This window comes from Chanodichthys erythropterus, chromosome 20 (genome assembly GCF_024489055.1).
Source record: "Chanodichthys erythropterus isolate Z2021 chromosome 20, ASM2448905v1, whole genome shotgun sequence".
In the NCBI taxonomy this organism is placed as follows: Eukaryota; Metazoa; Chordata; class Actinopteri; order Cypriniformes; family Xenocyprididae; genus Chanodichthys; species Chanodichthys erythropterus.
Genome location: NC_090240.1, coordinates 5,202,066 through 5,216,082, shown reverse-complemented (window position 1 = coordinate 5,216,082; position 14,017 = coordinate 5,202,066). Strand labels below are relative to the sequence as shown.

The 14,017-nt window shown below is 37.2% G+C and overlaps 1 protein-coding gene across 1 annotated transcript in view; it reads left to right on the top strand.

The window, feature by feature from the left end:
- The window catches only part of LOC137009175 (leucine-rich repeat-containing G-protein coupled receptor 6), a 109,371-nt gene extending 97,514 nt beyond the window's left edge, over positions 1–11,857 (top strand). The window contains exons 14-18 of the mRNA XM_067371152.1: positions 2,245–2,316; positions 4,152–4,277; positions 5,141–5,295; positions 8,083–8,163; positions 9,604–11,857. Of these exons, the coding sequence (XP_067227253.1) occupies positions 2,245–2,316; positions 4,152–4,277; positions 5,141–5,295; positions 8,083–8,163; positions 9,604–10,853 (1,684 nt within the window). The 3' untranslated portion in view covers positions 10,854–11,857. The remainder of the gene's footprint in view (positions 1–2,244; positions 2,317–4,151; positions 4,278–5,140; positions 5,296–8,082; positions 8,164–9,603) is intronic.
- The last annotated feature ends 2,160 nt before the right edge of the window (positions 11,858–14,017 follow it).

Sequence of the window (14,017 nt, the reverse complement as noted above, 5' to 3'; positions counted from 1 at the left end):
TTTTCGGTAGTTTTTGTATTATATTTACCATCGTAATGGTAAATTATTGTGTATGTGGAGGTTGCACAATCTTCAGCCTGTCAGGACATCGAGTCCAGAGGTTTACTAACAAGAAAAACTACGCTGCTATCTTCTGTGCCGGGGTTTGTTTTGTGCAGGTGAAGAGACGGGACTTCACTTCTGCATCTGCGTCGAAAAACGCGTTCATTTTAGACTGGAGGATTATCATCCTGGCGATATGATGGGAGTTCAACATTGTAATACTTCTGTAAATTATTATAATGAATAAACTTACACACGCGATGCTTCTTCACCGTTTTTACTTGAATCAGTTTCACCACTGATGAATACAAATTATGTACACATGCATACAGTCTCACACTTACACAAAACAGTTTTGAATTATGTGCTGGTAATGTAAATACTCCAATTTCATGCATGCCATGTATGTAAACTTATATATACACATAAGTTCACACAACTACATAATCACGGCGTCATATAGCCTACATCCTCACACTATCAGTGAATGGGCACGGAATAAACTCATAACACAGAATTAATAAATAAAGGATAACATGAAATACAGTAAGTTAACACTATATGTTTGGCCGCCAGCGGGAGACATGATCACGAATCCGTCAGAGATGCAGCTCGATGAAGACTTACGGTGCACATTTTAAGTTTTGTGTTTGATTATTACATTTGCTAACTACCAAATCAGTCGTGATGAGAAACGGCTATATCACGTAACGTTAGTGTGGACGGATATTAACGCGTGTGACATACGCTTGATCAAAGTTTATTCGTTTGTTATTAGTAATCAGTTAGGCCTACTCCTTGATGACCATTTGCTGTTGCCTGATTAATGATAATAATCTGTACAATACTGTGATCTGAGCACATGTCGTTAACGTTATATCTATAAGCTAACACCGGTCTCTGTCCTGTTCTCCAATGCTTCTCCTCATACAACAGCTCAATTTGTCTCTTTTGACCGTTATTCTGTCTAATTCTGGCCTGTCCCTGCTCTCTTGACCACATAGCAGGCTAATTGTATGGCTGTGATTAGTTATACGAGTATAAATAAGCATTTACAATTTCCTCAGCATCCGAACTGTCATTGCGATCCATTGTTTTCCTATAGTTTATAGTAATCGCATTCCCTTCAATGACGTCACGTCCGATTTGGCATTTTTCAGATGCGGAAGTAAAATTCTCTCACAAAAAAACGACTCCAGAAGCCTATGTAGCGTATTTATGCGTGTTTTTTTCAAGAAAATCTATTTCATACATTATTTTTGAATCACAAAAGCTCTAACCTGCAATATGCCCTTTAAGCACCACCACCAGTCCTAAGTTCAGTTAAAATGACAAATATGCAATCATACAATTAATAAGAAATATTAACTTTAAAGCATTATCTATTGTGAAGGGTCTTTTCATTATGGTTGTTTTTGTGCTGGGATTTTTTTCAAGGAAGTACCGTTGCTATTAATGGGTAAAACTACAGTAAAGTCTTCAGCTAGTCAGCTTGAGATCCTTTCCATCTAAACTGGTTTTATCTCTTAAGCTTATAGTGAATGTTTTATGAGCAGTAGGATAATCATATTCATCCACACAGTCATGCAGAGCCAAAGCACAACCAAAACAATGTTCTTCCGCAAAATGCATTTTTTTTTTTTTTTTTTTTTTTTAACACTAGGAGGACCAAAAGTTACATACTGTACCTTTAATTTACATTTTTCATTACAAATTGAAAAATAGTGATGGGTTAAAAAAATAAATAGTGCTTAGAGGCACTCAAACTGCATGATTGGTTTGATAAAATCAAGTTCATGTCGTAAATATTTATTATTCTTTTCAGCATCAACATTTTAACAAGTTTAAATGGGATTTAATTATTTTAAGCAACTCCACTGTATATATAGATTTTTTGAGAATACTGATATTGTCTCGAGCATATTTTTAACTCAAACATAGAAATAATTGGTAAAGCTCACCAAAACTTCCACCTAGAGGCCAAGACATTCTCTACAAATTAATTAATTAACATCTTGCCAATCAAACACCAGAAAACTTTAAATAATGATTATTGTTATAAGTATTTGAGAGCAAGATGGATATCTGATAAGAATAAAAACTTTTATGTTAGCTGTCAAGATGTGAGCAAAAGCATTTCTGTTTTCATGACAAAAAGAGAAATCACAGGTGTATGGATGAGTAAATGATGTTTCATTACAGGGATCTAAGCTGGAACAGGATCAACACCATCCACCCTGATGCCTTTTCCTCTCTTCAGTCTCTCATCAAACTGTAAGTAAACTATATGCAAAACCGTGCCAGACTTGCATATCATTGGATTTGCCACTGAAAATAAAGCTCACACACCTCAGAGTCTAGATGTCTGTACAGATGTACAAAACGGTTATTAAACTGTGACTTGCAACATCATCCAGTTTGCAAAAACACAGAGATTACATGATGCACACTTTTGAGTTTTTTGTTATTTGTGCAATGGTTTCGTTGGCTCAAAGTGAAAAGACTGCGGTTGTAATCATGGTTAAAAGCTCTGTGCAGTGGTGAAGACGTGCATCATCAGTCACAGGCGATTAAATGCAAGCAGCATTAGGGGAAGAATGTGATGAATGAATGATAAAGTGTGACAGATTGAGGCTGACATATTTGTGCAGCGATTTGATGAGCATCATACCCGAGCAGATATTGCAATAGTTACAGACCTCATATAAACCTCTAAGAAATTATTCTGGGGCAAATCCACTATCAAACAAAGTGCATGGAAAAGTAAAATCACTGTTCCAGGCTCAATACAAGTACAACTCCATCGACAGTATCTATGGCATGCTGCTGATTACCACACACACAAAAAAAATAATAATAATTTTGACTCGTCCTTCACTTTGTAAAAACAAGCAAAAATAATGTTCTGTGGTAATAAACAGCATGCCACAGATGCTGCCCATAGAGTTTTGCTTGTATTGAACCTGGAACACGCAAAGTTTTATTTAAACTGATGCATTTCAGCTTTCATCAGGGTTACAAGTTCAAGGCCTGTGTGCTAAAACATGTCAGTTTAAATAAAACTTTCTCCAATCACTCCAAAAAGTGTTGTTGGATTTAGAAACATTCACAGCCTCTTCGCGGCAGAACACTGTTATACACACACACATATATATAAACGATACCAGACAAGGAATAAAGGTCTTATCTAGCGAAACGATCGGTCATTTTCTAAAGAAATGTAAATGTATGAACACATGATCGCCTTCTAAGTGCTTCCGCCAAAACCGCACTTTCGTATTCTTCAAAAAGCGTACGCTGTATGTCCTACGCCTTCCCTATTCTACTTACGGAACGAACGCAGCGCCAGTTCCATTTTTTCCATGAGTAGAATAGGGAAGGTGTAGGAAGTACAGCGTAAGCTTTTTGAAGAATACAAATGTTTGGTTTTGGCAAAAGCACTTGGAAGGCGATCATGTGTTTATACAAAGCATATACATTTACATTTCTTTTGAAAATGACAGATTGTTTCACTAGATAAGACCCTTATTCCTCATCTGGTATCTTTGAAGCTGCACTGAAACTGTAATTTTGACATTAAATCATTTGGAATCCATTGAAGTCCATTATAAGGAGAATAATCCTGGAATGTTTTCATCAAAAACCTTAATTTCTTTTCGACTGAAGAAAGAAAGACATGAACATCTTGGATGACGTGGGGGTGAGTAAATTATCAGGAAAATTTTATTTGAAAGTGAACTAATCCTTTAAAACGTGGGTAGGTCTTGTCCCACCCACATACAATGGTTCCGACGCCCATGAGTTGGGGAGAACTTACTTCATACATCCACTTAAATCACTGACACACCAGCTAGTGCAAAATGTCTAAAAAGCCGGTGTGATGGTTAGCATCACGTCTGAAGGGAACAAATTTCACTTCAATAGCTGCTCCAACAACTCTACTTCCAACAAGATTTCCAATAGAAGATCTCCAAGGAATAATGTTGGCAAATGTTATCTTATGGTTGACAAAATTATCTTATGGTATAATATGGAACATTTTAAGTAGGTACTTCAACTGTAGCAACACCTGCAACTTTGATCCATTTATATCTCCTCTCTCCATCCAGAGATCTCACTGGGAACCGATTGAGCAGTCTCCCGCTAGCCGGGCTAACAAGCCTTACTCATCTTAAACTGAAAGGCAACATGGCACTCTCACGTTCCTTCAGAGAAGAGGACTTCCCCAACATAAGGTACATTTGTAGTGACCAATAACCCCAAAAAGTCAATCAAATCGGCTATCCCGCACAACAACAGATTATCTAGACTTAAAACACTTCCATGTTAAACCATCAAAGAAAATTCACAAGTGTCTGTGGTTATGAAGTCCCACAGCCCAAATGCCTCGAATAGCTCAAAAACACATGAAGGTTTTACTCTGTTTTCAGAGAAACGTTCAAACGTTTATAGATTTGACAGTTTCAAGATACTAACAATCTGGAACATTCTGTGGCCCAAGGAACATTCTGTTCATTGGTATGAGTAAATGATTTCTGTTTGTTAAGTTCCCTAGAATATCTGGCTTGATGCAAGTCATCTGACAGGCGAAAAGATTATTTCAAGATACGCTGATATTCTCAATACAGAGAGGCTGTTATAAATATCCTGTCCTGATTCATCAACTGCTCAAGGCTTTGGAAACGCTCCAAGAATTCAGCCTTAAGTGCTGCCGTGATTTGATTAGCACCTCAAGAAAGAGAGATTTCAAGTATTACCATATCCAAAAAGCAACTGATTAAAATTAAAGAGAAATCATGGTTTCTGTCGTGACCCAAATACATTTAAAATTGCCTTAGCGGTTAGATGTATTGCTAGATTACTTCATGCATTATTTGCAGATTGATGAATCATTTTTTCCTCTGAAATTGGATCTTTTATAGTTTTCATATTTCCTAAAACTGATGCAATATGTCCTTATTTTTTAATGTTAAAACTCTATTTGGCACATAATAACAAAACATAAAATAGAAGGTATAAAAATATTTGATGGAACATATGAAATTATTTTTCATTTTGTGTTTTAATTTGATACATTTCATCACTACTGTTGAAACAGGGTGATTGAGATGCCATATGCCTATCAGTGCTGTGTATTTGGAGCCTGCAACAGCTACAAAGCAGCCAGTCAGTGGGAAGAACAGATGGGCAGTGAAGAGGAAGATCTCCAGAAGAAAGCTCTGTCCCTGTTCCCCATTCACACTGACAACAATTGTAAGTCCTACAACTTAACTATGCCATCTCACAAATCTGTCTAACATTATACAGCGTCGTGATCATAGACTGTAAAAAAAGATGGACAGCACATCTCTGCGTCCTTCTACTGTAGAAAAATGAAGCCAAAATATCCCAGTAACAGTCATTGCCGATTACGTTGTTTGGAGGCGGAGTCTGCGCAGTAATGATCCTGAGACTCAATCACAAGCAAAGCTTTCAATCATGACGTTACACCCTGTTTTTATAGCATCAAATAACTAAAAACCAAACATACTGGGAAAACAAACATACGTTTACGTGATGAAAACTACCTAAAATGACAGAAATCATCTTTGAATAAAAATATTTGAAGTGTAATTGGATATTTTAATGTGGCTCGCATCCCACTCGATTACATGGAGAAGGCGGGGTTTATGACTTGTACTACAGCCAGCCACCAAGGAGCGATCGAAATTCTTTGGCTTCACTTTTCAGGCACCACAGATATCATATACAGTGCTCAGCGTAAATGAGTACACCCCCTTTGAACAGTAACATTTTAAACAATATCTCAATGAACACAAAAACGATTTCCAAAATGTTGACAAGACTAAGTTTTATATAACATCTGTTTAACTTATAACATGAAAGTAAGGTTAACAATATAACTTGAGAACAAAATTTTCAGTTTTACTCAAATTAGGGTGATGCAAAAATGAGTACACCCCACTGAAAGTCTCTGGAGCAAAGCTAAATTTTAGACTACAAATGTCTAATTTAACAAGAATTCAATCACAGGTGAGTTTATACTGTAGCAAAGAGTCAGAATACTGTAGCAAAAGTGGTAAAAAATTGTTTGGAACTGCACCCATCTCAGAGACGTCCAGGTCATCTACAGAAGTTAACACCTCGACAGGAGCGTCTTCTGTTGAGAAGTGTTGAAGAAAATCGGCATGCAAGTTCACTGTAGTTATCTAAAGAAGTAGAAAGCTGAACTGGGGTGACTATTTCCCGTGACACAATAAGGCATACGCTGCAGAGGAATGGCATGCATCGGTGCCGTCCATGAAAGAAGCTTCTCCTAAAGCCCAGGCACAAAAAAATCCCACCTAGAGTTTGCCAGGGCCCATGCTGACAAAGATAAAGACTACTGGGACTCTATACTCTGGAGTAATGTGACCAAGATAATTGTTTTTGGAACTGATGCCTTGTATGGTGTCACAAAGATTAGGAACACAAAGAAAAATGCATGGTGCCTACAGTGAAACATGGTGGTGGCAGTGTCCTTATGTGGGGCTGCATGAGTGCTGCTGGTGTCGGGAAGCTGCATTTCATTGATGGCATCATGAATTCACAGATGTACTGCTCTATACTGAAAGAGAAGTTGCTACCATCACTCAGTGCCCTTGGTCGTCATGCAATTTTTCCAACTTGACAGTGATCCTAAACACATTTCTGAAGAAGAACAGGATGAAAGTGATTCAGTGGCTCCTGATCTGAACCCAATCGAACAATTCTGAAGAGACAAGTTGAGCATCACTCTCCATCCAGCATCCAGTCTCTAAAAGAGGTCATTCTTGAAGAATGGAAAAAGATAGATGTTGCAAAATGTCGCCAACTTGTTCATTCCATGCCTAGAAGACTTGGTGCTGTCATTAAAAATCATGGAGGCCATACAAAGTACTAGAAAAAAAACTGAAAAATGTGTAATCTAAGTTATATTATTAACCTTACTTTCATGTTATAAGTTAAACAAATTTTATATTAAACTTAGTCTTGTCAACATTTTGTTTTTGCGTTCATTGAGAAATTGTTTAAAATGTTACTTTTCAAAGGGGATGTACTCATTTACACTGAGCACTGTATATAGATGCCTCATTAGCAGCTGTTTCAATGGGCCGCTATACATAAGCTTTCCGCCATGTTGGAATGGTCAAAGCCAGTTTGTGAACAAGCATTTAAACATTTAAGCTTAAGCATTTAGATCAAAATGGATTTAGACTTTTTGAGCTGGTCTCTTCACCTTTATTAATAGAAATGGAAACAGCTAGAATAAACCAGTTGGTTAAGTTTAAATTATTTTAACTTATTGTGGCAAGTTTCCCAACTCCAATACTGTATTGTATCAAGTCACTCAAGTTTGTACAGTAAACCTTTTATCAAAGTCCCTGTAGCCAAAAATGAAAACACTGGCATTACACAAACACTTTCCTCGTATGAAAGGAACATAAAAGCACCACTTGTAGCGGTTTTCCACAGTGTGTGTGTGTGTGTGCGCGTCTATTTTTATTTGCTCTCTTCTATCTGCCAGTCTCTTCATCTTTAATTAGCACAGTAGAAACATGTCAGGGCCTTACAGTAACCGCAGGTATTTGACAGATGAAATAAAATGTGTCTTTTCTCCATGCATTCCTCTATGCGATCTGATCAGGTTTCAGACTTGAAAGGAGCCCTCCGTAATTACACTCCATGGGAAATTAGATAAACATTAACAATTCAAGGTCCAAAACATACCATTTGGCTTATCGGAAAATAACAAAACCAGAGCGTGAACAAAGCCTGATGATTGATTGCACACTGAAGGAGAAATGGAAAGTTGCAACTGAGATGTGTTGGATGTTGAGTGGTGCTAAAGCCCTTAGATAAATTAATCCGTTCCAGCAGACTTGATGTCCATAACATGGTGATTTATCTTCTGCCAGACCAAGTGCATCATGCCATCTTGAACACTGAAGGCTATTTCATCATGCTGCCGTAAATGCACAAAGCAAAGATGCCTCATGCTTTTCATGTGTTCACTTGCAGATGACCTTGACTTAGAGGAATTCCAGTTAGCTATTGAAGAGTCCAAACTACAAACCAGCATACAGTGTACCCCTATCCCAGGTAAATTCAATCAGCAGCAGATCTCACCCTGTAGGTCAACTGTATGCCACCAAGACTATGAAGGTCTGTTCATATCAAGTACAAACAAACTAAACAACAAGCATGATAAAGAATTTTTACACCAAAACTATGCACACTTCTCAGAATTTCCACCAACACTTGGCGTGATTTGATTACCATCTGAAGAAACTTCAAGTGTTGCCATTTTCAGAAATGGTGCTGATCAAAGAAAGAAAGAAAGAAAGAAAGAAAGAAAGAAAGAAAGAAAGAAAGAAAGAAAGAAAGAAAGAAAGAAAGAAAGAAAGAAAGAAAGAAAGAAAGAAAGAAAGAAAGAAAGAAAGAAAGAAAGAAAGAAAGAAAGAAAGAAAGAAAGTAGTTGGTTTCAGCTGTGACCCAATTATGTTTAAAACATCTTGTGGTTATAAATGAAATTTCATTTTTCATTTCCATAAGATTTCACAAATGTGCTTCAGTATATTCAAAACGATAACTCATATACAGTGCCTAACGTTTTGTCACACCTGCCAGTGGCTGGTGACTTCAGAAAATTTACTGGGCAGTAAACGGTTTCTGCAAAAACAGCTAGTTATGACACCAAAAAGTTTAGATACCTGTGAAAATTCACAATTCTCTATACCAATTTCGATACCACAGCTAACACTACTAGCCTAACTAATATAAATTTAAAACATTATTAAAGACAAGCAACAGTAATTTTAAGGTAGAGACATTGAATAAAGTAATCAAAATGTAAAATAATAGTCTTAACTGTATAAATGAAACATTAATACGAATTAAAAAGTTATTCAGTCAAGAGCAGTGATTGATTATTTTTGTCCTTTTTTGTTTGATTAACATTAAAAACACAAAATGCAGCAGGAATATTAGGCTGCTGTCACTTTAAGACCTAATGCACAGATCCAATACACTGATGTTTATACACTTGTCTTTCTCGACCGTTACGTTCACTCAAGCCATGATCGACTGTGGTCAGATACTCGCCGAGATGGTTGGATACTCACAGAGAGAGGAATTATTTGACATAGTTTTGTTTGAATATGTCTGTTCAAGCGCAAGAAGACATGAAACAGAGCTCATTTCAGTAGTCACATTCTGTCTGAGACGCAGCTTTCTGGGCACACGCTTTGGATTTGTGTGCATACTGAAATAGATACTCCCTTTCGCATCGTCTTGAGCTTCAATATTTAAATTGGTAAGGCTTAAACTTTTGAAAAAACTTATTACATAAAATTTTACACTTCATTCAAAGCAGTTGATGCAAGAACTATTTTAAGAGAGATTTTCAAAACATTTTTCTGTAACATTTTGTTGTGCATTTGATCCGTAGTAAAAATTCAGTCTTGGTGTGAATAAGCTTCAAGTTAATTTGTTATTTCTGTTATAAGACTTAGATTCTAATTTTTCATTTCACCCCTTCAGGTCCATTTAAACCATGTGATAACCTGTTTGACAGTTGGGTGGTACGGCTTGGCATGTGGCTCATCTCTTTGGTCTCACTAATGGGAAACAGCCTTCTCCTCTTGACTGTCTTTGCATCCCCCAGCTATCTCTCCCCAGTTAAGTTCATCATCGGCACCATCAGTGGCGCCAACCTGCTTACGGGCCTGTGTACCGGCACCTTGGCATTGGTTGACGCCCGGACATTTGGAGAGTTCGCCCTGCATGGAGCTCAATGGGAAATGGGTGCAGGTTGCCAAACAACAGGTTTTCTTTCAATTCTAGCCTCGGAGGGCTCCATACTCTTCCTGACTTTGGCTGCTGTGCAGTGCAGCGTGTCCGTGTCGTGTGCTCGCGCCTACGGAAAGTCGCCCTCCCTGGGAACCGTGCGAGCTGCCACAGTGGCGTGCTTGGCACTTTCATTGGCAGTCGCCGCTTTGCCGCTGATTGGGGTCGGGGAGTACGGGGCCACTCCACTCTGCACGCCATCACCTCTGCCGGATGGCGAACCTTCCACGCTGGGTTTTATGGTTGCTCTGATAATGATGAACTCCCTGTGTTTCTTGGTGATCACCGGGACTTACATCAAACTGTACTGGGACCTGATGAAGGGTGACTTCGACAGCATTTGGGATTGTGCCATGATCAAGCATGTGGCTTGGCTCATCTTTACCAACTGCCTGCTCTACTGCCCCGTAGCCTTCCTCACCTTCTCCTCCCTTCTGGGACTCTTTCCTGTGAGCGAGGAGGTTGTCAAATCAGTCGTCCTGGTACTTCTGCCTCTTCCTGCAAGCATCAACCCCTTGCTCTACCTCCTCTTCAATCCACACTTCCGCGAAGATGCACGTCTCCTTTTTAGCAGAGCTCACCACCATCATGACTGCAACCTGGATTCCTTCATCTCAGTTGACACAGAGAAAAGCTCATTTGACTCCACTCAAGCCCTGGTGTCCATTGCTGCTGAAGCAGATGCAGTGTTCGAGAGTTCATCAGCACCAAACCCAGAGACAGTCACCCGGTTTTCCAGCCCACCCTCAGTGCCTCTCATCCCATGCCAGATGCAGATGAAATCCTCAACAAAGAGGGAGAGCGTTGGAGAGAACCTAGTCAGGTCAACACCAGGACTCCTTGCCAAAGAGCAGGAGCATTTTAGGAGCAGTGGACTGGAAACTCATAATGGCACCTTCTTTTCTGGAGTCTACCACTCCCCACTTCTCACAGCTCATTCTTAAGTCTTCTCCTAAACTTCAAGTTTTCAAGGACTCTATGAGTGTGAGAAGTCACGAGCCCACATATGAACTGACCCCAAAATCTTCAGAGCTGACGAACAATGAACTGTTTAATGTGGGACTATATACAACTGTATTGTCCCAACTGCTAAATGGCATATTAAAAAAGAAAAAAAGAAAAGCCTACTCACATTTTGTGACAATCTTGTGGGCCATTCTGTAATTTAAGCAACAATCTTAAATGTTCAAAAACAAATATGCATTTATTTTTTGTAACTTTTTAACTTGTTTGTGTAATTAGGCTTAAAGGAATGTTCCAGGTTCAGTATCATCACCATCCAGGGAATACTGGGGATTTGCATATAAAAAAATGAATTTCCCATTCAACTCCCTTCATAAAAACAAGCGAAAAATTGCATAAAATAATGCACAAACAATAGAAGTCTATGGGGCAAAGTACTACACCGGCATAAACATTTAAATTCACACTGTATCTGTAAAACAGTTTTACGTAATTACAAATCCAACAACAGAAATAATTTTGGTAATACATAACCAGAAATTAATCTTACGGAAGCTTATTTCTGCCACTAAATAAAAAAATAAAGGTAATTGTGACTTTTTATATCACAAGACTTTTTTTCTCACAATTGCAAGATATAAACTCAAATTGCGCGTTATAAAGTCAGAATTGCATGATATAAACTCACATTGGGGACTTCTGAATCTCGCAATTCTGCCTATAACACGCAATTGTGAGTTAAATCACGCAATTCTGACTTTATATCATGCAATTCTGACTATATCTTGCAATTCTGACTATCACCCAATTCTGACTTTATATCTCACAATTCTGACTATAACGCAATTCTGACTTTATATCTCACAACTCTGACTATAACGCAATTCTGACTTTATATCTCACAATTCTGACTATAACGCAATTCTGACTTTATATCTCACAACTCTGACTATAACGCAATTCTGACTTTATATCTCACAACTCTGACTATAACGCAATTCTGACTTTATATCTCACAATTCTGACTATAACGCAATTCTGACTTTATATCTCACAACTCTGACTATAACGCAATTCTGACTTTATATCTCACAATTCTGACTATAACGCAATTCTGACTTTATATCTCACAATTCTGACTATAATGCAATTCTGACTTTATATCATGCATTTCTGACTTTATATCTTGCAATTCTGACTATAACGCAATTCTGACTTTATATCATGCATTTCTGACTTTATATCTCGCAATTCTGACATCATGCAATTCTGACTATAACGCAATTCTGACTATAATGCAATTCTGACTTTATATCTCACAATTCTGACTATAACGTAATTCTTTATATCATGCAATTCAGACTTTATACCACGCAATTCTGACTATTTCTCGCAATTGCGACATTATATCTAAAAAAAAAAGTCAGAATTGTGAGATAAAAAGACGCAATTACCTTTTATTTTATTTTTTTTAATTTAGTGGCAGAAACAAGCTTCCATACAGTACATCTCACAATTCTGACTATATAAACTTGCAATTGCGAGAAATAAAGAAATAAAGTAAACTCACAATTCTCGCAATTATGACTTCTTTTCGCAGAACTGAGTGCTAAAAAACATGAGCTTTATTGTTTTAAACCTGGAACACTCCTTTAATTTGAAAAATATCACAGGGATGTTTGCTGATGTAAAAAAAAAAAAAAAGGAGTTATGCATCTAAATATTTTAATGTGAAAAAGGTCTCTGCATAAAGCTCAGTTCTTATGTCATGTATCTAAATGCATTCATTTCCATGTGTGTATATATCAAAGTCTTGTTAATTATTTGCAGGTCGTTACTTGCTTACGTGCCCCTAGTGAATAAAAAAAAAAGTGTACGGGAAGGTAAATACCTATGTATATTGTCAAATAATATTTAGTGTCTTGAGAAACAAAAACAACAACAAAAAGCATCATGCCAAGAGATGCTAAAACATAAGGCCAGAAACATACTCTCTGCAAGTACACAAAAGGCTTGGCCAACAGTCTGCAAGCTTCCTGTCCCACTCTACATATTTAACATGCATTGTGGTGGCAAGAAACCTCGAGAGAACAGAGTTACCTTCAAATATCTGTGCCATAAATTTAGGTGTCTAGCTATAAACATGCTGACAACTAATATTAACTAATTGACTTTCTTCAAACCATTGCTCCAACATGACACATGTTGATCTAGGAGACATTTTGCTTATTCATACCATAATCCACCTGCCAGAAACTCTGAGAATGCAAGATGTGTTAAAATGAGTTAAAACGTAATTCGTAATGCAACAGAATTCAACAAGGCATGAACATTAAGCTTGTGTAGTTAGAAGCATTGTGTTCACGTACTTGCATAGACGATGTCTGAGCCTCACAACATATATTTTCAGAGTTGCATTTCCTTTTTTACATCAAGTTAACAGGATTAAGGAAGAGCAAAAATTTAAACGAACATGTCAGTGCTATAAACTGAAGATATAAAAGGAACTATGAGTGATTTGATTAGGTCATAATAAAGCTTGGTCGGGATCTTTTACAGATTGTAAAGTAGGCTAGCTATTGTATTGTAAAATATAACTACCTCTGATCTAGCATGCTATACCTTTTTTATCCGTATTGATTTCTATTCTTTTTATATTAAAATGTATATTAAAATGTAATTTTTTATATTGAAATTTTAAGATCTTTGTACAACAGACACTATTCTGGATGTAAATATTTTCATATTTCTGTACACATGTGATAAAGAATGATTTAATAAAGTTATTAGTTTCATAAATGTATGTCTTGAGGACTACTGAACAATTCAGAGAGATGTGAATGTAGTGTACTTTTGAATATTTTATCAACAATAAACCCAGATATAAAAGAAACTATAAAAATGAGATTAAATTAATTTAATTCAGATGTTTGTTAAATACACTACATGCACATTTTCTTGGGTTGCTCTACAGTGCTTCTCTCTTGTGAGCAGTTTTCTTATTTGTATTCACATTCGAGTCTTTTCTTCTGTCTCCACACAACCCTTTCAAATACAACAGAGGCAAACACTGCGATTCAGAGTGAAGAACCAAATAACAATGGCTCCCCCCAGTGGCTCATATGTGTAATGACAGTGTATGAAG